Source organism: Bombina bombina, chromosome 4, assembly GCF_027579735.1.
Source record: "Bombina bombina isolate aBomBom1 chromosome 4, aBomBom1.pri, whole genome shotgun sequence".
Classification (NCBI taxonomy): domain Eukaryota; kingdom Metazoa; phylum Chordata; class Amphibia; order Anura; family Bombinatoridae; genus Bombina; species Bombina bombina.
This window is the reverse complement of record NC_069502.1, coordinates 1,107,705,474-1,107,732,777: the sequence shown is the minus strand read 5'-3', so window position 1 is coordinate 1,107,732,777 and position 27,304 is coordinate 1,107,705,474. Positions and strand designations below refer to the sequence as shown.

Below are 27,304 nucleotides of genomic sequence, written 5' to 3'. Positions count from 1 at the left end.
ATCAGTCCCCCTTTTCCTCAAAAACATCTGTAAATTCACTATAGGGTTCAGGGATACCTGAGGCAAAGGTGATGGCAGAAAGGAGATGATGTTTACTAAGGAAGGGTGGTTTCAAACAGGTACTAAAGCAGGAATCACCCCATTGGGGGAGTTGTCTGGAAGGCCAATGGAATTTAGGATTATGCAGAGTCAGCCAAGGTAGTCCTAATACTATGGGATTGTCATGTAAAAGGTCAGTAACTTTGTAAAATATACATATTAATAGTTCATATATATATATATATATATATATATATATATATATATATATATATATATATATATATCATCTTTGATATAAAAATGTCTTGACATCTGTAATGATACAGTTCTATCAATGAACCTGAAATGTGTGACACAACCCCCCTTACTGTGGCCAGATACACTTAACAGACAGGATATCTCAAAACTACAAAGTGACTATTTGGTCCCCAACTGTAGGATACAAATTTCAAAAGATTCTTTACTTCATCGCTTAATGAGATTAGATCTCTCCAAACAAGATAAATATGTTACCTAGATCAGGATGACCCCTGTAGTCAGGGAGACCAAAAGTCTGCAGGTGGGGGAAAGAGTTCAGGATGGACAGCAAATTTAAATATCTCGCATATGAGAGTTAATTACTCCATGCTGGGTTAAATATACAAACCCATAGATCTTGTGTCTGTATGGGATATAAGAGATACATTAACCTCATACTCAGGGGGGAAATTAAATCTTTATAAGAATTGAGATGTTAAAGTATAACTGGTATCTGTAAAGTTTCATATAAGTTTATATGATCAGTAATGCGTGTGTGTGTGTATATATACTGTATATATATATATATATATATATATATATATATATATATATATATATATATATATATGAGTCTGGGAGATATATCTAATGCCTAGCTCAACTGTGTCTGATATATATAAATAATTGCATTGCTATATTTAAAAAATGTTTAACAATTTATTTCAGAATAAACAATATTTTCTTTATTACAGACATCTGATGTACCAATGAGGTACCAAATATGACTGGTATATAAATGCCTATATAATTTGTGCTATGAATTACATTGTTTTTTTGCACTCAATATTAAAGTGCTATCCACAGATATGCAATATATTTATATTAAAATGGAATGAGAATCCAATATATACAGTATATATATATATATATATATATATATATATATATATATATCATGAATTAATTACTACAGAATTCTACTCACATGAGATGTGTATAATATAACGATAACTGGAAAATGCGGTGAAATAATATCAGAATATGAAATAAAATATTATTTAAACTTCCTGAAATATGAATTAATATCATACTGAAATTATTAAATTATACTACCAAGTCCCCAATATCAATAGGAAATATATATTATATGAATATATATATATTTATATGATAGATATCAAATTATACCCATGTTTAGTCTCAAAAATACTTGCTCAGTCAAATAAAATAATCACATATAATATTAACCAAATGCTTTCTTACAGCTAGGAAATAAGGAAGTGGCGAGAGTGTGCTTACACAGTCCTTTGTAAGACAACCTGTTGGAACCCTCTTCCTGGATAAGAGATTACTGAGCTCACTTCTCTTCCAAAATATGTGCACTATCCCTTTATATATGACAATAAGATGAATCTGAGGACGGAACTCTCAAATTGGTTAACTGGTAATGCATAGGCGATTGTTAAGTATTTCTAATAACTTGAGCAAACATACGGCTAGATTACGAGTCTTGCGTTAGCCTTAAAAATCAGCGTTGAGAGGTCCCAACGCTGCTTTTTAACGCCTGCTGGTATTACAAGTCTTGAAATGACAGGTGTACCTTCTCACTTTTTTGGTCAGACTCAAAAATACCGCAAATCCACTTACGTCAATTGCTTATCCTATATTTTCAATGGGACTTGCATAGCGCCGGTATTACAAGTCTTCCAGAAATTGATCGGTACAGCCTCTCCTGTCAAGACTGGTACCGCATTTAAAAGTCAGTAGTTAAGAGTTTTATGGGCTAACGCCGTAGCATAAAACTCATAACTAAAGTGCTAAAAAGTACACTAACACCCATAAACTACCTATTAACCCCTAAACCGAGGCCCCCCCCACATCGCAAACAATAATACATTTTTAACCCCTAATCTGCTGAACCGGACATCGCTGCCACTATAATAAATATATTAACCCCTAAACCGCCGCACTCCCGTATCGCAAACACTAGTTAAATATTATTAACCCCTAATCTGCCATCCCTAATATCGCCGACACCTACCTACATTTATTAACCCCTAATCTACCGCCCCCAACATCGCCGCCACTATATTAAAGTTATCAACCCCTAAATCTAAGTCTAACCCTAACCCTAACACCCCCCTAACTTAAATATAATTTAAATAAATCTAAATAAAATAACTATCATTAACTAAATTATTCCTATTTAAAACTAAATACTTACCTATAAAATAAACCCTAAGCTAGCTACAATATAACTAATAATTACATTGTAGCTAGTTTAGGGTGTATTTTTATTTTACAGGCAACTTTGTATTTATTTTAACTAGGTACAATAGTTATTAAATAGTTATTAGCTATTTAATAACTATCTAGCTAAAATAAAGACAAATTTACCTGTAAAATAAAACCTAACCTATCTTACAATTACACCTAACACTACACTATAATTAAATTAATTACCTAAACAAAATACAATTAATTACAATTTTAAAAAATTATCTAAAGTACGAAAAAAACAAACACTAAATAACAGAAAATAATAAAATAATTACATGTTTTTTAAACTAATTACACCTAATCTAATCCCCCTAATAAAATAAAAAAGCCCCCCAAAATAATAAAAAGCCCTACCCTATACTAAATTACAAATAGCCCTTAAAAGGGCCTTTTGCGGGGCATTGCCCCAAAGTAATCAGCTCTTTTACCTGTAAAAAAAAGTACAATACCCCCCAACATTAAAACCCACCACCCACACACCCAACCCTACTATAAAACCCACCCAATCCCCCCTTAATAAAACCTAACACTAACCCCTTGAAGATCACCCTACCTTGAGAAGTCTTCACCCAACCGGGCCGAAGTGGTCCTCTAGACGTGCAGAAGTCTTCAACCAAGCCGGGAAGAAGAGGTCCTCCAGACGGGCAGAAGTCTTCATCCAGGCGGCATCTTCTATCTTCATCCATCTGGCGCGGAGCGGGTCCATCTTCAAGACATTCAACGCAGAGCATCCTCTTCAAATGACGTCCAACTGAAGAAAGAAGGTTCCTTTAAATGACGTCATCCAAGATGGCGTCCCTTCAATTCTGATTGGCTGATAGAATTTTATCAGCCAATCGGAATTAAGGTAGAAAAAATCCTATTGGCTGATGCAATCAGCCAACAGGATTGAAGTTCAATCCTATTGGCTGATCCAATCAGCCAATAGGATTGAGCTTGCATTCTATTGGCTGATTGGATCAGCCAATAGAATGCAAGCTCAATCCTATTGGCTGATTGCATCAGCCAATCAGATTTTTTCTACTTTAATTCTGATTGGCTGATAGAATTCTATCAGCCAATCGGAATTGAAGGGACGCCATCTTGGATGACGTCATTTAAAGGAACCTTCATTCTTCAGTTGGACGTCGTTTGAAGAGGATGCTCCGCGTCGGATGTCTTGAAGATGGAGCCACTCCGCGCCGTATGTATGAAGATAGAAGATGCCGCCTGGATGAAGACTTCTGTCCATCTGCAGGACCTCTTCTTCCCGGCTTGGATGAAGACTTCTGCCCGTCTGGAGGACCACTTCGCCTGGCTTCGTTGAGGACTTCGGCCCGGTTGGGTGAAGACTTCTCAAGGTAAGGTGATCTTCAAGGGGTTAGTGTTAGGTTTTATTAAGGGGGGATAGGGTGGGTTTTAGAGTAGGGTTGGGTGTGTGGGTGGTGGGTTTTAATGTTGGGGGGGTGGTATTGTACTATTTTTTTACAGTTAAAAGAGCTGATTACTTTGGGGCAATGCCCCGCAAAAGGCCCTTTTAAGGGCTATTTGTAATTTAGTATAGGGTAGGGCTTTTTATTATTTTGGGTGGCTTTTTTATTTTATTAGGGGGATTAGATTAGGTGTAATTAGTTTAAAAATCTTGTAATTATTTTATTATTTTCTGTAATTTAGTGTTTGTTTTTTTCGTACTTTAGATAATTTTTTTAAATTGTAATTAATTGTATTTAGTTTAGGTAATTAATTTAATTATAGTGTAGTGTTAGGTGTAATTGTAAGATAGGTTAGGTTTTATTTTACAGGAAAATTTGTCTTTATTTTAGCTAGGTAGTTATTAAATAGTTAGTAACTATTTAATAACTATTGTACCTAGGTTAAATATAAATACAAAGTTGCCTGTAAAATAAAAAACAAACCCTAAGCTAGATACAATGTAAACTACTAGTTATAGTGTAAGCTATCTTAGGGTTTATTTTATTGGTAAGTATTTATTTTTAAATAGGAATAATTTAGTTAATGAAGTTATTTTATTTTAGATTTATTTAAATTATATTTAAGTTAGGGGGTTAGGTTTAGGGTTAGACTTAGGTTTAGGGTTAAGAACTTTAATATAGTGGCGGCGACATTGGGGCGCAGATTAGGGGTTAATAAGTGTAGTAGGTTGCGGTGACATTGTGGGGTGTCAGATTAGTGGGTTAATAAATATAATGTAGGTGTCAGCGATGTTGGGGGCAGCAGATTAGGGGTTAATACATATTATTTACGTGGCGGTGGTGTACGGAGCGGCAGATTAGGGGTTAATAATATAATGCAGGTGTCGGCGATGTCAGGGGCGGCAGATTAGGGGTTAATAAGTGTAAGATTAGGGGTGGTTAGACTCGGGGTTCATGTTATGGAATCAATGGGGCTGCGTTATGAGCTTTACGCTGTTTTTTTGCAGGTGTTAGGTTTTTTTTCAGCCGGCTCTCCCCCATTGATTCCTATGGGGAAATCGTGCACGAGCACGTTTTGCCAGCTCACCGCTACCATAAGCAGCGCTGGTATTGAGGTGAGATGTGGAGAAAAATTTTGCTCTCCGCTCATTTTTCTGCATCTAATGCCGGGTTTGTAAAATCCCGTAATACCAGCGCTGTCTGTAGGTGATCGGTGAGGGAAAACTGCTCGTTAGCACCGCACAGCATTACCGACAAAACTCGTAATCTAGCCAAATGTCTTTATTGTAGTAGTTAAATTGAAGCTGTGTTTAAAAGGGGTATTTCGTATTTATAAATTTAACATTACATAGACCAGGGTATTTTAGGTAAGAACAATCATATTTAAAATTAAGTAATTTGACCATTGAAGAAAAATTTGTTTTTTGTATCTTTACACTTATAAATTGATTTGAGTTACCGTAAAATATTTTATAAATTGCATTTAAAATTGTGTTAAATTGAACTTAAAGGGTTAGAAATCTTTTATTTTTAAAACAAATAAAAAATACATGACTAGTTAGTTAAAGTCTAACTAAAGAAATACACTTACTGTTAGTATGAAACAAAGCTTCAGTTCCTATATAAATTATAGTTTTTATATCTGCTATAAACGCTTCTATACCGCCCAGAAAAGAAGGCAGGTTTTAGCAATATTATCCAATTCCACGGCACCACTGATCAAGTAATTTAAATATTAATAACTGCGTGCCTTCACCAACAACGCAGGTTGCAGTAGAATCTCAGGGCAATAGCTTGCGCCCTGATACGTGCGCGTCCTCCAAGCTTGACTGCAACCGCTGCCGTCCCTTCTGTCTTCAGCGCTCTGGGTGGCGCCACTCCCCACCAAACCTGTCATGGCCTCCTCCAGCACGGTATTGATGACATCCAGCTGACACAGGGAAGAAGATAATTGTGCGCATGCGTGACCAGATACTATCGAAATGCGCATGCGGGCCGCCATGCTGTTCTATCTACCCAGGGTAGAACACAGTAATTTGCAGGGCATAATTAGGTTGAAAGAAGGGTTTGGCCGAAATATAATTTTATAACAGTAAATACAGGTAAACTATAGAAAATGGCTAATACATGTTATTTCATAGTTAAACAACTTGATATGATGTTTTGAAAATTGAAGAAGTTTTTTTGTGGGTTTACTATCCCTTAATTAATGCTATATTAATTGAATGTATGTTGAATTGATAATATATAAATCTCTGGTTGTTTAATTGAAGTACATTTGATTATTTTGGGGCTAAAATAGTGAATTATATTTCCCTGGAAATCACATTAGATTGTGGATGTTAAGCTAAGATTTCATTGTGAGATTTGGACAATAGGCGAGGTCCAAACATTGTTTCTGGCAATTATAAAGTTGCTGTAGTAAAATTTAATTGCAATGTTTGATAATTAATTCATTTTGAGCTGTTAAGATTTATAGACTATATTGTGTACATAATACAGAAATACCAGACGATTTAATTGAATATTAATTAATCTAAAGATTTTTTTAGCGTGTTAAATTACTTTAAGATTGCAATAATCACTTAATATATATACCTGGTCATAAGTGATAATCGGCTTACTGCTACAAATATATCTTTGTGTTTCATAAAGAGTAACATGTCAGAATTTAGGAATTACTTAATTTGAGATTAAATATTCATGTTTAATAATAATTTGTTGTCAAATTTATAGATATCTCAATAGTATTATTTTGGAATACACTGCAGATATTTAACATTTCACTGAAGTTTACTTATAAGATTCTACTGTATTAATTTGAGATATTGTTGATGATAATTTTATGATTGTTATTATTTATTAATATTCATTTGAGAGCTATAGATTATAGTAGCTAGGGTAACGAATGTGCTAGCTGTAGCTTAAAAAGAATGAGAACCAAAAAAATAAGATAAAATCAGCTTCAAGATCAAATTGAATATGAGGGGGAGCCTATTCCAAAAAGATAAATCAGTTTTGGCAAACTTAAATTAATAGAAGACTAGTCGTGTATGAGTTTAGTAGCTGAAACTGAGTGAACAATGAGAGTCCTAGGGACCATCTAACAAGAAATATCCACTGTAAAAAGGAGATAATAGGAGCAGCTATTGAATACATAGTTTCTAACTTCAGAGCTGTAGATTTAAAAATATAAAACCCTTCTAATCAACTTATTAGATCTACATGGCTAGAAAAGTAGGTGGGAGTTGTGCTTTATATGGTACATAATATAATATTCCTTCTGATCTATGTAAAAATCATTGTACCTTATATGAGTCATAATATAACATCCTTTCTGATCTATGTAGGAGGGAGGTAAACCATCAAATATTAGCTGTCACATGAGATACAGGCGCCAGAATATATCTATCATATTTGTTGAGAATTATAAAAAAGTAAAGGACCTCTACCCAGAATAATAAAAATAAGGCATATACAGAACTCTAAGGTTCATACACTAAACATTCAAACCAAAATTAACTTGTGATATCAAGTATTAAGTTAACAGTTATAATTCTCATGTTCACCTAGGTGGAAGTGGAACTTATGGGTGAAAACTAATAGTGGCACTTCATATATAACACTGATACGTGATAATATTTGAAATGGAGAGGTAATAATATCTGCTCTATGCCCCATTATGTATTTAATTATATAAGTATAGTAGACCTTGCCATCTCGGCCGTTGACAACAGAGCCACTGTTAGGGGGGTGTCAGTTAGCACTTTAGCAGTATTCTACACCTTCACCTGGAACTGAATGGGTTACCTGAATGGGTTACCTGATGAGATATTTCAGGAATAGAAATCAGACATGCAGCCAGGAAAAGTCTAATCACTGTTCTGTTTATTATAAGGCGTAGAATACTTTTATAGAAAATGGTTACAATATATGGGGTTAAACAATGACATATCATAAATCACACCATTTTACACAGCATAAGTTAGAACAAAGGGGCACAGTAAAATATAAGACAAAGAATCATACCAAGAAAACTAACAGTTTTAGATAACCGTGTATCTGGGCACATCGCCAAGGACATTACAAGATCATTCTTGAGATACAAGTATTTCTAATATCAGCATATTTTCTTCACAGCATAATAAACTACATTATAATGAAATATAATAAACACATCTTAAAATGGTAGTTACACAAAATGGCATCAGTAATGCTAAATATATTCTAACATTCCACCCTTTTGTTCTAACAGAATAACATACTATGAAAATTGAATGACTTTATAAAAGGTACAGAAAATTAGTAAATCTATTAACAACAATATAAACCTAATACTTCGGTATAACATGAATCTATGTGATAATACTGTAGAGAAATGTATTCACATTTACTGCTATAATATATAGACAAAATTTAAAAACTGAATAGGCCAATAGGGCACAATTTGTCACTGCACATAGGTACGGTCCCTCCAATACTCTCTGTCTACCTCCCAGCATCCCAAAACTACTGGTCTATCTGCACAAAGACTCAACCAGCCCCCTATTTACCCCCAAACAACACTGCATCTTTATTTCTCAACCTGCATAGCTAGCATCCCCAAATAGCATTGACAGTTTCCTGCTCTGTACACTCTCCACAGTGAAGCATGACATGGAAACAGCACAAGTATCTCTGGGTGGCCTCTGATCACTTTAAGAACAGTCTTTGTTCTCTTAGAGCTCCACCTCCCTCAGACACTCTGCTTCAATACCATAGTCTATTTGCAGTAGGGGGTGCTTTGCAAGTGTCCATCTGCAGTACATGCTGGAAGTCCGATGGTTTGTTCATGAGTAAAACAAAGAAAGCAGGTGGATCCCTCATAGCATGCAGAGACTCGAGTCAGAAGGAGTCTAAGAGAAACAAAGCAGCACCAGATAAGCACACACACACACCCTGATACAATCACAATTATGTCCAACAAAACTTTTCACCTTTTTGTAAGCATCACAATTTCCTTTAAAAGCTTAACTTACCCTATGTCATTTAAAACCAGGAAAACATTGTGGATATATAATGCAAACTAAATACATTGATTATATTTTTACAGAGAATAACTCACAGCTTCTCTATACAATTTAAATGATACCTTAAATATGAATACTAAGCAAGTATACTTCATCAAGAGGCTGCAAAAATGAAAAATAAAACAGTCAAAAACATTTTCTTTAAAATAAATTTCTTCACACTTTCTCTTTGAACTACTAAATAAAATAACCTAGTGTTGCTTTATTCTGCAAAGCTACTATATGTAATGTTTATAATTCTCCAAATGTGATCTTAATAGAGTCAGCTGTCCTCATCTGATATAAACACTACTAAATTACTAATTATTTATGCAACCTAAATTTTTCGCGCACTCCTGTATGAGAAAGAATACAATTATAACATTAATAAAACTATAAAATCTCTAGAAAGGTAAACACATCTTATGGTAAGATAATTCCTTTTCGCTGCACAACACCTGGAATTGCAAAAACTCAAATAGCAGATACCATACCAGTTAATAAAGGGGAAAAATACATTTGCTTTCATAACACAGATCTATTGTATGTAGAAAATATACCATTGATACCATTATAATTATAACTACTCCCAAAACTCATATTTCTCTGTATAATTGATATAAAATTTCTAGCTGAGACGTGTCCTCACTCTCTTTATTTCGAGTAGTTTGACCATTATACTAAGGAATAATTACAATCGGAAATTCCTACAAAAACTTCCTATTCTCATACCTTTCTCCACTGCAAGACACATATATCCCTTCTTAACTTTAATATTAAGGGCGGTATTTAAACATGGGGGACCTTCAGTGTTCTACAATGGTGAAGGGTCTAGAATATTCTGAGATATTGCAAGCATTTTCTTTAAACTATAAAGGTGGAAAAACATATTCTCTATACTAAGTGGGGGGCCATTCAATAGGTACAATACTGCAAGGTTTAGAGTTACATAAATCTAGAGGGTTACTTTGTTTAAGTACATAAACTACAGTATAATGTATACTAATACAAATAAGGCATACTTTTCTGCAGACACAGCTATATGACTTCTTATAACTAATATGATCAATAAAAAATAACACAATTACAAGAGAATACAAAACAAGCAATATAAGTAAACAAGTTAAAACAATACTCCCCTAATTTAGCTGTGGATGACTCTGTAACAGTGTAACAGGTCCTCAATTCCAACAGGCAAGGCACAGTCAAGAGAAGGATAGTCTTTATTTTCTGAAGACACACATCATAGTAAACAGTCATAGATTACCCAGAGTCCAGTTCTGGTCTGACACCAGCGTGCAAAGCAAAGAAATGGATCCAAAAGATAGTTTCAGCAACTTTTACTGCAGTATGGTGGTTAAAACAAACTTGACAAAAGGTCTTTTATCTTCTTTTTTCTTTCCTTCACCTAGGCACCAGGCATCTCTTTATTTAAAAGGTATACTTGCATTCAATCTTCAATCTTTTGGAGAGTGCACTATGGAATTTTATCTGTACAGATTTACCTAAATATGAAAAACTCAAAAAATAATTTAGTTAGTGTTATTTTTCTTTCTGGAGACAACTCCATGAACTCATCCTGCAAATACAAATATTGTGTCAATAACAAAAAACATTTCAGGTTCATTTTCTTACTTAAAAACAATCACTCAAATCATATAACGATACTCATTAATACTCCTCCCTTTGTTCGCCTGAACCCCCCATGTGTCACGCAAACACAATATGACAGCAAACTTAAAGACAATCCATGCACGCCTAAAAGAAGTAGTATACTATTCTTAAAATCTGGCAAAATCAAATATACCTCAATATTCCATTCATACAGCACCCTTCCATACACATTCACTAAAATAAAAACATAACATTCTCTTAGAAAACACTTAAAACCAACTGTCCATTACACAAAACAAAACATTAACAGCCGGCACAAACTTTTAACAACCACAATCAACCTGAAATTCAACACATATACTTACACAGCACTGAAACGCAGCACTGAAAAATACCACATTCTAGCAAAACACTACAAATAATTAAAATCCTATAACAACCTTCTATGTCCTGGTTTTGCGAATTCTACCATGCACAATATTATGAGATCACGCTAATAATGCAATCACTTCAGAAAATCAATAAACTCTAGTTGCACATTTACAAATAAAATCCTTAACCATAAATGTACAAAAGAACACACAAACACCTAAATATTATATCCTGGGAAGGGTCAGATAATAATGGCACAGCCACTGTTCTATATGGCCCTGCTTGCATGCACAGTGCAAACACTCTGTTAATAAATCATGTTTGGCACAAATAATTTGTGAAAAAGCCTTAGAATCCAGTCTATACTTGTACATAACCAGGATTTTAATAAATACACAATTATTTGATTTAATTTTTGTATATAATTTGATATTCAACATTTTGCAGCTCTCTGACTAAATACAACAATTGTATACAACAAAATGAGATTTCTAAGAATAATTATTTACACTAATAGATTAAAAGGACAGTTTACCCCAAAAATTATCCTTTAAATTGTTCCTGATGATCCATCTTAATGTATTTAATTGTTTACCAATTGCTCCTTCATCCCTATTTTGGCATTTGAAATAACTGATTCAGCCTGTGGTATACCCACTTATAATAAAAAAATGATATACTGGAGTCTCATCTATTGAATAGCCTAAGTAAACACAGTCAGAAGAAGAAATCACACAGGATAGTAAAGTAATAAAATTACATTTTCCATTGCTCTGTCTAAGCACTGAGCTCCGGTTTTCCAGACAAATATCAGGTAAGGACAATGAGATATGCTATTACCTGAAACTTAACCCATTGTAATAGGCTGTGATTTAAAAGCACAAACGCAACTACTTCATATATACAAATAAACCTGAAAATACAATTTATCCTACTTTTTATACTACACAGCTGGAATAAGAAATCATTGAAAACACATCAACATAAAAACATATTTTACAGTGTACTGTCCCTTTAAGGACTGCCCATTTATAACATGTATATTACATATATAACCTAGCCATGATTAGGAAACATGTGTTATTTACCATTAAAATTCTACTTCTTTACTGTATCATAACCTGCATATATTTAAATGAGAGCCATCACAGCATGAATAATATTACACAGTAATATGTTACCAATTTATATTAAAACTCTACTGAATTACTCTACTTGCAACAGAAACAGACCCAAATACTTTAGATACATTTAATAACATACAGCGTATAGTCTTTTATTTTCTCCTTTTTTTAACTCCTTGCATGAATCTTACATTACGCACATAACATACTTAAATCAACCTATTAATCACCTTGCCAGGAAAAAAACTCTCTTTTATTTACCAGAACATGACCGAAAGTCACGCACATCATCGCACTTACAAATTCCTTAATTAGATCACCTGCAAAGCCAATATATTTATATGCCTCAACAGGTGGAAACACATTAAATCTCTCAGTATTAACTAAAAATGCTATTAATAACACACAGAATTAATAAGAAACATATGACTTTAAAATCAAGTTACAACAATAACACTTTAAAATACTTTATTACAGGCGGTGACGTGCGGCCCGCGCGGGTGAGTAGATGCGGCGGATCCGTTCCCGGGAGTTTCGGACTTTATAAATGGCGCCGAAGCAGGACCCTAAGCCCCGGTTCCAAGATGGTGAGCGTGTCTTGTGTTTTCATGGGCCTCTCCTGTATGAAGCAAAGTGTGTGAAAGTTGCTATCAAAGACAAGCAGGTGAAGTACTTCATTCACTACAGCGGTTGGAATAAGAATCACTCATCACAGGGCACCAGGCATCACAAAAGAATGGACACTGCGAGCAACTAAAGAGTCACCAAGCATGAGCGAGGATAGGAGTGTGATATAGATCAGGGCTGGGATGAGTGGGTTCCAGAGAGCAGGGTACTCAAATACGTGGACACTAACCTGCAAAAGCAGAAAGAACTTCAGAAGGCCAATCAAGATCAGTATGCAGAGGGGAAGATGAGAGCAGCAGCCCCAGGAAAGAAAGCAGCTGCACTTCAACAGAAGAATGTAGAAGTGAAAACAAAAAAAAACAAACAAAAAGCCCCTGGGAGTGGGGAGGGCAGCAGCACCAGTGACACGCCCCAGCCGCCACGCAAGAAGCGAGCGCGGGTGGATCCCACCGTTGAAAGTGAGGAAACTTTTATGAACAGGGTTGAAGTGAAGGTAAAGATTCCTGAAGAATTAAAGCCCTGGCTTGTTGATGACTGGGATCTCATCACTCGTCAGAAACAGCTCTTTAATCTTCCTGCCAAAAAGAATGTGGAAACTATTCTGGAAGAGTATGCTACATACAGGAAATCCAGGGGGAACACTGATAATAAGGAGTATGCAGTGAATGAAGTTGTGGCTGGAATTAAGGAATACTTCAACGTCATGCTGGGCACACAGCTGCTTTATAAGTTTGAGCGTCCCCAGTATGCGGACATCCTAGCTGACCATCCAGATGCTCCAATGTCCCAGGTGTATGGTGCACCCCACCTTCTTCGACTCTTTGTACGAATAGGAGCCATGTTGTCATATACTCCTTTGGATGAAAAAAGTCTGGCATTGTTACTGAACTACCTTCATGACTTTCTTAAGTATCTAGCCAAGAATTCTTCTACATTGTTCAGCGCAAGTGACTATGAAGTTGCACCCCCAGAATACCACCGTAAGGCAGTATAGTGATAGAGGAAACCTTGCAGTAGGACCAAACTAAAAGCAGGCTGTAACAGACTTCTCTATCACTAGATTGATCTAGGTCACAGTCGGCTGCCCAATCTGTGCTATCTATACAATGGAGTGGAAGAATACCAGGGGTGTCATTATGAATATGGGGAAAATGTTTATATAAACATTTAGCTGCTGGATCAGAGCAATGTTTAGCATCTGGATGCTGTTGTCACCACTAAGGTGTAATTTGTACCTGTGTGGAACCACCTTGTCCTTCACCATCTCTGGCCCCCACTTGATTTCTAAAGAATTGTCTGACTTATGTGGATATTCATGTTATGTTCACTGACACTTGGAGTATAGCACAGATATGTTACTGATGGAGGACGTTAATGCTCAGTGTCTGCTCATTTGATAGAATGCTCTATGCTGTAGACATCCACGTGGAGTTGTCTTTGTTGCATTTGCTGTTCAGCTCTTCCAATGTGAATGTGCCAGCAACTGCTTTATTCATGTGATGCTGCAACTGGTTCATGCTGCTCAGTTGCCACTTGTTAATCACTCATATGGAAGGAATTCATGGGTGACATTTAGGACACGTCACTCAACATTAATCTGCTACTGTATCTTCAACACCGTTTTTTGTTAGCCCAGTTTAGGGCAGTGTGGGAGCAAAGAGAAAATGGAGCATGATGCGTAAACAATCAAATCCGCTGGACGGAGGACCAAAATTATTGCAAGATATGTTAGCACTTGTTCTTTTCCCTCCTCTCCAGAATTACTTACAAAAGGAAAGTTTTGTCATTTCATACTTCGTGACCTGTTAAATAGTCAAATAACTATGACAGAATTAGTGCGATGTGCAGGTCTGTTAGTTATTTGCCAGTTTATCTGAATGTGTTATGAAATGCTGACTGTTCCTCTACACGATTTGACACTTCATAGCTTGTTTGATATACTGTCCTTTAAACTGTTCACTTTGCTCTGCACTCATTTGTTGAACTCGTTCTTGGAGTTGAACCTTAAAAAAATATGTTGAACTTTAATGTCTGAATCTTGTGGTGTTTTTTTGACATTTGTTAAATGCTGCTTTTCTTTGTATATATTTTTTTTTATATATAAATATATATGCTGCAAGTACCTTTCAGTTAAGTGGTTATGTTAATGCATGGCTACATAGTCTGTTCAGTTACGTTATGGCTTTATGTAAAATAATAAAATAAAAAGTAATTTAACTTGCAAAAAAAAAAAAAAAAAAAAAAATACTTTATTACAGCGTCAGATTTCTTAGCTAAGAAACACCTTTATATACACACAGCTCTAGTCTGAATGCTTACCATTCAGAAAAAAAAATGCACGAAGGTCAGCTTTTACAGCGATACATACACAAGTTTACATCAACTTGCATACCGTAAATTCACTCCCAACATTCAGCATGCACCAAACTTTTTTTTTAAAGATTCTGAAAACATATTTTATTAACGTTCTCTCTCTTTCAGGAAAACATATATTTCAAACATACCAAAGACATTTAGAAATACAATAAGATTAACTTTCCATCAAATTTAAAATGTATCTGAAAGTGTCTGAATTTACAAGGAATGGCCATTTTCCCAGCAGATTGAGACATAAACAAATTATTTTTAAAAAGGATAATAAATCCTCAGATATTTAGTGTGGAGAAAAGCTTTTGCATGTAACAAAGGACAAAGTGAAACATCAGACAGACAAACACTTTTTTACACAGCACTTGGCCCCCCTTCTTCGACCATAACATTCCTGAATGCAGAAGCAAACTTTCTAGCTGAATTTAAAGGGCTGTGATTACTGACAGCTTGGAATCCCCCATCTCCCTCCCTTTTCGGAGTGCACAACTCCTTACTTGAAATTAAACTGTTAACCCCTTCGTAGACATTAAAGATGCAATAACATTCTCCACTCTTTGTGCATTATTTAAAGCAGCTAGTGAGGGATAGAGTGCAGGTGGAGGAGCTGATGGGGCATTTTGATATGGAGGGGGCAGGGTGTTACAATCACACAGAGAGCCTGTACAAGGGAACGGATTTGTTTCCTTTGGGTATAACGCTTCTGTCCAACCTGACAGATTATCATTAAAAGGGACAATATAATAAATATCTGCAACTCTAATTGCAAAATCTCTTGGTTTCCCCTTTAACTGGCTTAAGATTTGTGGTACTGAAAATATTCTAACCAGCATTAGATGGTACATCTCTAACAGTTTTGTACTAAGTATTAAATTTCTGTATCTCAGCATTTTTATCAATATTTTTGCTATGAGCAGACCCCATTTTCACAACACAATAATAGCAGCAATAATGGTATGCACAATTATCTAATATTTCTAAGCACAGCACAGCACAGCACAAATGATAAAGCAGTGAAGCACAAGCAATTAAAGGACCAGTCAACACAGTAGATTTGCATAATCAACAAATGCAAGATAACAAGACAATGCAATAGCACTTAGTCAGAACTTCAAATGAGTAGTATATTTTTTTTATGACAATTTTAAAAGTTATGTCTATTTCCACTCCCCCTGTACCATGTGACAGCCATCAGCCAATCACAAATGCATACACCTACCATGTGACAGCCATCAGCCAATGACAAATGCATACATGCTTATTCTGTGAATTCTTGCACATGCTCAGTAGGAGATGGTGACTCAAAAAGTTTAAATATAAAAAGACTGGGCACATTTTGTTAATGGAATTAAATTGGAAAGTTGTTTAAAATTGCATGCTCTATCTGAATAATGAAAGTTAATTTTGACTTGAGTGTCCCTTTAAGCAACAAGCATCAACAAGCAACTATTCAGCTCCAGTGACATTAAAGCTAAACTATACTATATATTTATATAAGGAAATGTAACCAAGTTGAGACTTTAACTCACGCTAAAATTGCGCTACAACTTGCACTAGGACTCAAACCTTTGCAAATGTATGCTTAATTTTGCGCTACAACTTGCGCTAGGACTCAAACCTCCGTAAATGTATGTTTCACTAGCAGGACTCATAGTAACATAGTAACATAGTAGATAAGGTTGAAAAAAGACTGAAGTCCATCGAGTTCAACCTATACAAATCTAAAATACTTACAAAAAAGCTCCAGTTAAGCTTAAATAACCCCATTAAAATGTGACCCATTTAATACTAGCAATCATATCCATGAATTTTGTTTATATACAGAAATTTATCCAGACTATTTTTAAATGTATCTATGGTATTGGCATTCACTACCTCCTTTGGTAATGAGTTCCACAACTTTATTGCTCTTACAGTGAAAAAACGTTTCCGTTGCAGGAGATTAAATCTCCTTTCCTCCAACCTTAAATTATGACCTCTTGTCAGAACCAATTTTCTTGGAATAAAAAGAGCTTCTGCCATCTCTGTATATGGGCCTTGAATATATTTATATAAAGTAATCATGTCACCTCTCAAGCGCCTTTTTTTCTAAAGAGAACAGACCCAGTTTGGCTAGCCTCTCCTCATAGTTAATTTCTCCAATCCCCTTATTAGCTTTGTGGCCCTTCTCTGAACTTTTTCTAGTTCTGCAATATCTTTTTTAGCAATCGGTCCCCAGAACTGCACTCCAAACTCAAGGCGAGGTCTTACCAGGGCTTTATATAATGACAGAATTATGCTTTCCTCCCTTGAATCAATGCCTCTTTTAATACATGCTAGTATCTTATTAGCCTTTGAAGCCGCTGCCCTGCATTGTGCACTCATCTTTAGCTTGTTATCTATTACTACTCCCAAATCCCTTTCCTCCTGTGTTTGGCTAAGTCTTGTCCCATTTAAAAAATACATAGCCTGCTTATTTTTACTTCCAAAATGTAGAACCTTACATTTTTCCGTATTAAATCTCATTTTCCATTCACTTGCCCATAGTTCTAATTTTAGCAAATCCCTTTGCAAAGAGAGTTCATCCTGCTCTGACCTAATGACCTTATTTAACTTAGTATCATCTGCAAAAATAGAGATGTCGCTATTTAATCCTTGCTCCAAGTCATTTATAAAAATATTAAAAAGAACAGGGCCCAGTACTGATCCCTGGGGGACGCCACTGATTACCTTTGTCCAATCTGAGTATGATCCATTTACTGCTACTCGTTGCTCCCTATCTTTTATCCAGTTATTTATCCATGAGCTAACATTTTCAGCTATTCCCAGTCCCTTAATTTTGTGCATTAATCTCTCATGTGGCACTGTATCAAATGCCTTTGCAAAATCTAAGTATATCACATCAACTGATTCCCCTTTATCTATATTTTTACTTACTTTCTCGTAGAATCTAATTAGATTAGTTTGACATGATCTATTTCTCCTAAAGCCATGCTGATTAGAACTCATAATCTTATTTACACGAATATGCTCATCAATATAATCCCTTATAATCCCTTCAAATATCTTCCCCACTATTGATGTCAGACTAACTGGTCTATAGCTTCCTGGATCATCCCTGCTTCCCTTTTTGAAGAGTGGCACCACATCAGCTTTACGCCAATCCTGGGGTACCATGCCTGAGGATAATGAGTCTTGAAAAATTAAGAGTAAAGGTTTGTCTATAACAGTGCTAAGTTCCCTTAACACCCTTGGGTGTATTCCATCTGGGCCTGGAGTTTTATTTACCTTAATATTTTTTAGTTTTTTCCTGATATCCTCTAAACAAAACCCAGTTAGTGGTATGGACTGGCATGTTCTATTCTGTTCCAAAGTATCATTCAATGGTTCCTCTCTTGTGTATACTGGAAGAAAAAAACTAGGTTTAGTACCTCAGCCTTCTCCCTGTCATTATTTATCATGCTACCCTCCACACATTTTAATGTACCTATATTATCCTTCTTAGATTTTTGCTATTTATGTACTTAAAGAACCTTTTAGGGTTAGACTTAGAATCCTTGGCAATTAATTTTTCATATTCAATTTTGGCTAATTTGATTGCTTTTTTGCATGCTTTGTTACATTCCTTATAAATATTGTATGCTGAGTCTGTACTATTTTCTTTTAATAATTTAAATGCCCTACGTTTTTTCCTAATTTCTTTTAACACATTTATATTTAGCCATAACGGCTTATTTTTTTTATTTTTATTTTTATAACCATATGGTATGTATTGATATGTATATTTATTTAACAAATTTTTAAATATTATCCATTTATCCTCTGTATTTTTATTAGAAAATACATTGTCCCAATTTATATTATTTAATGATTTCCTTAAATCGTTGAATTTTGCTTTCTTGAAATTAAAAGTCTTAGTTAAGCCTTTAAAACACTGCATATGAAAAGAGATTTCAAATGTGACCATGTTATGATCACTGTTACCCAAATGTTCTTTGATTTCTATGTTTGATATTATATCTGTATTGTTTGATAGCACTAATCCAATATAGCTTTACTCCTAGTTGGCTCCTCTATTAATTGTGACAAGAAGTTATCCCTGAGAACATTTAAAAATCTATCCCCCTTAGCTGAATTACTAGTTTCATTGGCCCAGTTTATATCAGGGTAGTTAAAATCTCCCATAATTACAGCACTGTTATTAGCAGCCTTACCTATTTGCATTAGTAGTTGAGTTTCCTCTGGGTCACTAATGTTGGGAGGCTTGTAGCATGTTCCTAGTAATATTTTTTTAGGATTTTTCCCCCCACTCTTTATTTCAACCCACAGGGTCTCTACATTGTCACTTGTATCATAAATATCTTCCCTTATTGTAGGTTTAAGGTCAGGTTTAATATACATGCAGATTCCTCCACCCCTTTTATTATTCCTGTCCCTCCTAAATAATGTATACCCCTCTAAGTTAACTGCCCAGTCATGTGAATCATCCCACCAAGTTTCAGTTATACTGATAACATCATAGTCCTCTTCTGCAACTAAGAGCGTCAGCTCCCCCATTTTACCTGTCATGCTTCTTGCATTTGTTGTCATACATTTAATTTTCATGTGCTTTCTGCTGCTACTTGGTGTACTTTCCTCTATACTTTCTAATGTGACATTTCTTAAGTCATCCCTTCCTTGAGATATTAATGGAGAGACATATTCAGACACTGATCTCTCTGTTCTATTTTGTTCAAATTGACCCTCCCCCCCTTTGCCTAGTTTAAAAGGTTCTCTAAACGTGCTACCATCCTTTCCCCCAACACACCTGCACCCATGTCATTCAGGTGCAATCCATCCTTACTGTACAATTTGTACCCTAGTGAAAAATCAGCCCAGTGTTCTAAAAAGTCAAACCCCTCATTTTTACACCATGTTTTTAGCCATGAATTAACAGACCTTAGCTCCTTCTGCCTTACTGAGTTAACACACGGCACTGGTAATATCTCAGAAAATATTACTTTGGATGTCCTTGCTTTAAGCTTGCTACCTAACTCCCTGAAGTCATTTTTTAGGACTCTCCATCTCCCACTGATTTCTTCATTAGTACCAATATGCACCATGACTGCAGGATCAGACCCGCATCCCTCTAACAATCTATCAATACGTTCCACAATATGCCTAACACGAGCCCCTGGAAGACAGCAAACTGTTCTATGTAAAGGGTCTGGATGACAAATTACCCTATCAACCTTCCTTATAATAGAGTCTCCTACCACCAACATCTGCCTCTGGCCCTGACTTGTATGCCCCTCTTCCATGACTGAAGGACTGCCCACCATAGTATGCTCCTCTTCCACAGCTAAAGGACTGTTCACTATACTAGGCAACACGGCCCTCTCTGACACTGCCACCCCTGAACTGATATCCCCAACATCTTCACTTAATCTTGCAAATCTATTGGGGTGTACCAGCTCAGAACTGGCCTGTCTCTTCCGCTTACTTCGCCCTCTAACTGTGACCCAGCTACATCCTGGAGTCTCCTCATCTGAATCCTCCCCATTCCCACTGCTGGAACCATTAACAACCAGCTCAGTCCTATCCATTTCCCTTTCAAGTGTCTGAATTTCATGTAGTGTTGCAATTCGTTCCTCCAGATCCCCAATACGAGTTTCTAAAGAGACAATATGCTCGCACTTGCCACAAACATATAATCCCAGAAGCGGCTGCTCCAGTGATGCAAACATGTGGCAAACTGTACACTGAATGAGATTCTCACACATTCTTAATAAAACCTCAAACCTGTCTAGAGGAGTTAATACAGTGCAAGACTCAAACTTGCGCTATAAATTGCACTAGGACTCAAACCTACGCAACCCCATGCTCCACCGCAGGACTCAAACCTGTTTGTGGGAGATTAACCCCTTATAAAAGGAATTTAACCCTTTATATATCACTAATGCCATACCAGACATTGGGTTCAGATTCACAGAGGGAAAAGCAGAGTAAAAAAACACTTATCTACTTACCCAGTGCGAATCCCACACTCTGACACCAGAATTGTTAGGCGTTATCTTAAAAGGGGATGGTGTCAGTTAGCACTTAGCAGTATTTTACACCTTCACTTGGAACTGAATGGGTTACCTGATGAGATATCTCTGGAACAGAAATCAGACATGCAGCCAGGAAAATTCTAATAATTGTTCTGTTTATTATAAGGCGTACAATACTTTTACAGAAAATGGTTACAGTATATGGGGTTAAACAATGACGTATCATAAATCACACCATTTTACACAGCATAAGTTAGAACAAAGGGGCACAGTAAAATATAAGACAAAGAATCATCGCCAATAACATTACAAGGCCATTCTTGATATACAAGTATTTCTAATATCAGCATATTTTCATCACAGCATATTAAACTACATTATAATGAAATATAATAAACACACCTTTAAATGGTGGTTACACAAAATGGTGTCAGTCTTGCTAAATATATTTTAACAGCCACCCCTTAATTTAGATTACATAAGATCTTGAGAGTGGAGCATAACGCAATATACAAGATAGACACTTATACCATAGGAGAACAGATATGTACATATAAGTGTAATTAATACAGCAAGAAAGACCCTTTGATATAGCATAAATAGTAGATTATATGGTTAGCTGGGATCACATAACTAGTTAACAGAGAGGGTCATAAAGATTATCTAAAGTTTTGCTATATCCTATATCAAGTCTTCATATTAGCTATGCAAAGGATAGCAAATTAAAGATTACCACATGTCTTAAATTAGTCCTTTTTCCTCAGTAAACAGAAAGAAAACCCAAACAGAACTGTAGGCAAAGGGAGATGTACAGGTACAAAGAGAGAGTTATATTTTAGGTTAACAACTATCATGGAGTCTTGTGTCTACAATGTAATTTAGTTATTGACATATAAACCATATACACATTTTAAAAAGGCCGTAGAAAAGGATAAAGCTAAATGCTTATTTAAGGAAAAGCTTGCTTATGCAAGAACAACAAACTAGAGGAGAGAACCTGGTCAAGCCTTAGGTCCTAAACATCAGGTGCAAAAGGAGTTGGAAAATTGTGTTAAAAAGTGTGGTTGTCCATGCAGTATTTATCCTATGCCAGCTTGTCATGCTGATGAAACGTTGTATGCAGAAAGTAGGTTCCCAGATGACTCTACATGCAGAGGACCGGACAGGTAAATCGATATCCAGATGGTTAACCAACTCCGGTCCTTTATAAAGACGAGTGTACGTGTTGGGCTTCGGTTTAGGGAGATCTCCAAATCCGCTCCTGTGAACAGCTGGGAGCAATCAGAGGGCAACCACAGCCAGTGTCTCTGTAGCTTTTTTTCTGTGATGCTCAACTGGAATCCTTCAGGGTCGAGTTTCCATGTGGGCAAACCAGAGACACTTGTAGAATCGGAGCCTCTGTAGGGATTAAGCTTCACATCAGGGTTCTTATATCCCCAGGCAGCAGATAGCTCTGGCATGTCCCAAACAGGTAACCGATTTGCGTTTAAATTTCTTGGTTGCTCGCAGCAGATCTCTTTAATCTCTGGCTCTTCCGATCTCATGGTCGCTACGTTTGATAACATCAAAGGAGCACAAGCTTTTCCCATAGAAAATACTTCCTCAGTACTGTCTATATCACTGTCACCTGTGCTTGCATTACTCTGCTGCTCATGGTTGCCGTCAGTACACCACGCTGCAAGCAAATGGTGCTCAAGCCATGACATATGCAACATCAGAATGTCCCTGATCTCTGTCAATAAGGTAGCTTCAGAGGGTTCCATCTTATAAGTATGAATCTAGTATAGAACTAGAATGAATGCAGCACTGTACACTGCGTATTAACCCAGAATCCTGGGGGGGAATTATGCGGCCGGCCCAACACCCAGACACCTAAGTCCATGTGGAAGTTGGAATCAAATGCTGCGCATCTAGCTGAAGAACATAGGTAGGTCCGCGAGTTAAGTCGATCCTCCAGGTTCTCGTCAAATCTCTCAGGGTCAGAGGAATTTGTAAATGAGATGATAATGTTAGGAATGATCTCCTTAAAAAGCTAATATTATCTGAAGCTCTTCTCAAATGCGTCTCACCACAACAGCTGTAAGCTCCGCCCCCCCCAGATAAGCATACATTTTCTTATTATAATTCACAGTATTTTATTATAGGAAATGTCTAGTGTTAGTGTTAGAGCCACTGCCTCTGATGATAGGAAATGTCTACTTCATGCTGCATTACTATACTGGCCTTGAATAAGCAAAAAAGCTGATATTTACAACTTAGAGCATGGCAGATGACTTCACACAACTAATGTTGAACAGACACACAGACAGGTAGTTTAGGAAACTTTGGCAGAACAGCATGCACTCACAATATGATGTGTAGCAGATTCATTCAATTGGTTAGATATGGCAGGAGAGCTTGCACTCAAAATTTGTTTAATATAAAGGGGTAGATTTATCATAGTGCGAGCAGACATGATACGATGTAGCGTATCATGTCAGCTGCACATAAATAAATGCCTGAAGGCTCGCGCGGAAACAGGGGCATCAAGCTCCATACGGAGCGCAATAAATCGGCCCCATAGTACTCACTTGGCATGCCACCCAGTGTTCCAGGCACGTGTCAACACAAAATGTTTTAACATTCTGATTAGTGAATGAGTTTAGAAATGTAATTTAAGCAATGTTTTATGTTCTTATTAAATTTGAAACAGCTGTCTTTATTAACCTGTGAAATGAGCGTTTGCAAAACATTTAACATTGAAAAACATGCACTGCAACCAGACAAGATATTCAGGTCGAATTAAGTTTTCATGAAGTCAAGGCTTATTTTAAAAAGTCAAGGTGTAAGTGAGATAAGTAGAGCGCTGGAAACAGTGATTCCAAACACCTCACAGTAAATAAGTCCTTCAGACTAATTTTGTGTTATACAAAAAAGAGGGGTGGGGCGTGAGGGCGCTAGTGAAAGCTTAAGAAATCTAAATGGTGAATATTTAACACAGTATGTGTCTATGTATTCAGTGTCTGCTCAAATAATTGCTTTAAATATATAAAACTAAATTTTCAGTGTTTGTTTATATAAACGCTGTGTAATAGTTTGTGTATTTTATAACGTTTTAGGATATATTATGACCATATATCATAATTTATAATAATTTAAATAAAGTGCACTGTGTGACAAATTTTCTGCAACCAAAAATTCTTTGATTTTTAATATACACTGCTATATAGAATCAATATTTCTCTTGAAAGTTTCATACGTTTTAAACTTGGTTTTAACTTACAAATTCTAAGTATACCGATGTTCAAATATATATCTTCATTCAAATACTATATAGGTATTTCTCTTTTGTAGAAATATATATCAAAAGAACAACAAAAGAGGAGATTACATGTTAATAAAAGTTATTTATTATAACAATATAAAAATCGAATTAAATAAAAGGGACGTCTCCCCAAAATTAAAAAATGAAAATAAAAACAGTATCTGTTAACAGTAGATTCTGAATTCCTAATAATTTCTGCAACTCTATATAAACAAGGGAGTCTTTGCAATCAGGTTTCTAAGGATTTCCCATTGCCGTATTTTCTTAACAGAAATGTTTCTTATTATGGCAATTTAAAGTTGTACAAAGTCAGTAAGGTTTTGCAGTATGCAGTCCCAGACTTAGCGGTTCAAAGTGAGGTTAGATGAATATTGTGATACTTAGCGTATGAGTTACCTTCTCCCTTACAGCCGGTTCATTCACTGCTGTTTTCCTCGATGCGACTGTAAACTCAGACCCGCCGCATGTAGTCGGCGTCTGACGTCACTGCCTGGTCTTTGATCTTCTGAATCCGTTATCAATTGATAAAGCTCTGAATAAGAGCGAAACGCGTCGACCCTTGTGACCCTTGGTGGCTTCCAGTGATTCCTGTGACCCTCAGTGGTACTAAGTGACTTTTCTACAAGCTTTTGAATTAAGCAATCGAAAAAGTGTTATGACAGTATAACCCGGGTTATTTTTACTACCAACAACTACTACATAACATCTTTCAAGCATCTCTTTCCTGCGTGTACAACACTAAGTGCAGGATTTTTTGAAACACAGAGGCTCTGAAAAGTTAAAGAGCCAAACTGTTACTTAATAACGGATTCAGAAGATCAAAGACCAGGCAGTGACGTCAGACGCCGACTACATGCGGCGGGTCTGAGTTTACAGTCGCATCGAGGAAAACAGCAGTGAATGAACCGGCTGTAAGGGAGAAGGTAACTCATACGCTAAGTATCACAATATTCATCTAACCTCACTTTGAACCGCTAAGTCTGGGACTGCATACTGCAAAACCTTACTGACTTTGTACAACTTTAAATTGCCATAATAAGAAACATTTCTGTTAAGAAAATACGGCAATGGGAAATCCTTAGAAACCTGATTGCAAAGACTCCCTTGTTTATATAGAGTTGCAGAAATTATTAGGAATTCAGAATCTACTGTTAACAGATACTGTTTTTATTTTCATTTTTTAATTTTGGGGAGACGTCCCTTTTATTTAATTCGATTTTTATATTGTTATAATAAATAACTTTTATTAACATTTAATCTCCTCTTTTGTTGTTCTTTTGGCATATATTTGTACAAAAGAGAAATACCTATATAGTATTTGAATGAAGATATATATTTGAACATCGGTATACTTAGAATTTGTAAGTTAAAACCAAGTTTAAAACGTATGAAACTTTCAAGAGAAATATTGATTCTATATAGCAGTGTATATTAAAAATCAAAGAATTTTTGGTTGCAGAAAATTTGTCACACAGTGCACTTTATTTAAATTATTATAAATTATGATATATGGTCATAATATATCCTAAAACGTTATAAAATACACAAACTATTACACAGCATTTATATAAACAAACACTGAAAATTTAGTTTTATATATTTAAAGCAATTATTTGAGCAGACACTGAATACATAGACACATACTGTGTTAAATATTCACCATTTAGATTTCTTAAGCTTTCACTAGCGCCCTCACGCCCCACCCCTCTTATTTTAAAAAGTCCAAAAATCCTTTGAAAAGCTGTGTTGATTTGTCCCCATGCAAGGTATAGGTGTTGTTATCACACATCTATGCATTTGTAAAGCTTAAGCTTTACTGATTATTATGCGGTTTTCATAACAATCAGGATGGCTTCAAATTTGAAAGCTCCATGAAAATCCACGTGGGGTTGATTACAATCAGTAGAAATAGCATGCTTTTCAAGTGATCACAATCATAAACTGTCGATATTGAATAAACCCTCATGTTGGAAGTAGAAAATGCCTGTAAACATATAGAAATAACCATTGTAGTAATTAAAATGGCAATTTATCATGCGTATTAATTAAATCACAACTAAAAACATGTATATTGTTTTATCCTTGTTTGTGCTATTTTTTATTAGTGTAAAAGTGCTTATTACAATTTTAAATTTAATCGCTACCAGGATTCTGCAGCAGATGACTGCCATGGGGTAGGGCAGGGATGTGCAGTTGGGGGAGGCAGGTGAGGTCAGTCATCATGAAAAATCTAAAAACAAAACTAAAAACTAAAATAAATAAAATATTATGTGTGTGTGTGTTTGTTTCTCGTGCGTATCATAGCCAGTACCTCACCAGCCTCTTGTCACGCCACGCTGCTCTAGCCATTGCTAGGGGCGCGGCATCTCCTTCCCTGCTCGTTGCCAGGGGCTGTGTTGGGTCCTGATGCGTGCGGCGCTGACGTCATCGCCGCACGCTCCTCTCTCACTGATGCCGGTCCGGACGTCTGTGGTGCGATTCCTGCGCCTATGTAAGCCTATTCAAATGATCTATCACTGCCCAAGCAAGTATAGGTGTTACTTTGTGTGCTCCTGGGTATGATAGATTGTTACAACTGTATTGCCTTATTGTGTTTAAACCCTGCCTGTATGACTACTCTGCCTGTTATACCCCTGAATTGCTGGATTGATATACTGCTGCTGAACTCTGCTTGTCTGACTACTCTGCCTGTTATACCCATGAATTGCTGGATTGATATACTGCTGCTGAACTCTGCTTGTCTGACTACTCTGCCTGTTTAACCCCTGAATTGCTGGATTGATATACTGCTGCTGAACTCTGCTTGTCTGACTACTCTGCCTGTTTAACCCCTAAATTGCTGGACTGATACTCTGCTGCTGAA

At 36.1% G+C, this 27,304-nt stretch overlaps 1 protein-coding gene across 1 annotated transcript; it reads left to right on the top strand.

Annotated features, from left to right (window-relative positions):
* Window positions 1-13,016: 13,016 nt before the first annotated feature.
* LOC128655785 (mortality factor 4-like protein 1) lies at window positions 13,017-14,976 on the top strand. The gene is given in 2 exon segments (XM_053709356.1): window positions 13,017-13,038; window positions 13,041-14,976. Coding segments are annotated over 2 exon segments (720 nt in total). The 5' UTR covers window positions 13,017-13,031; the 3' UTR covers window positions 13,754-14,976.
* Window positions 14,977-27,304: the final 12,328 nt, after the last annotated feature.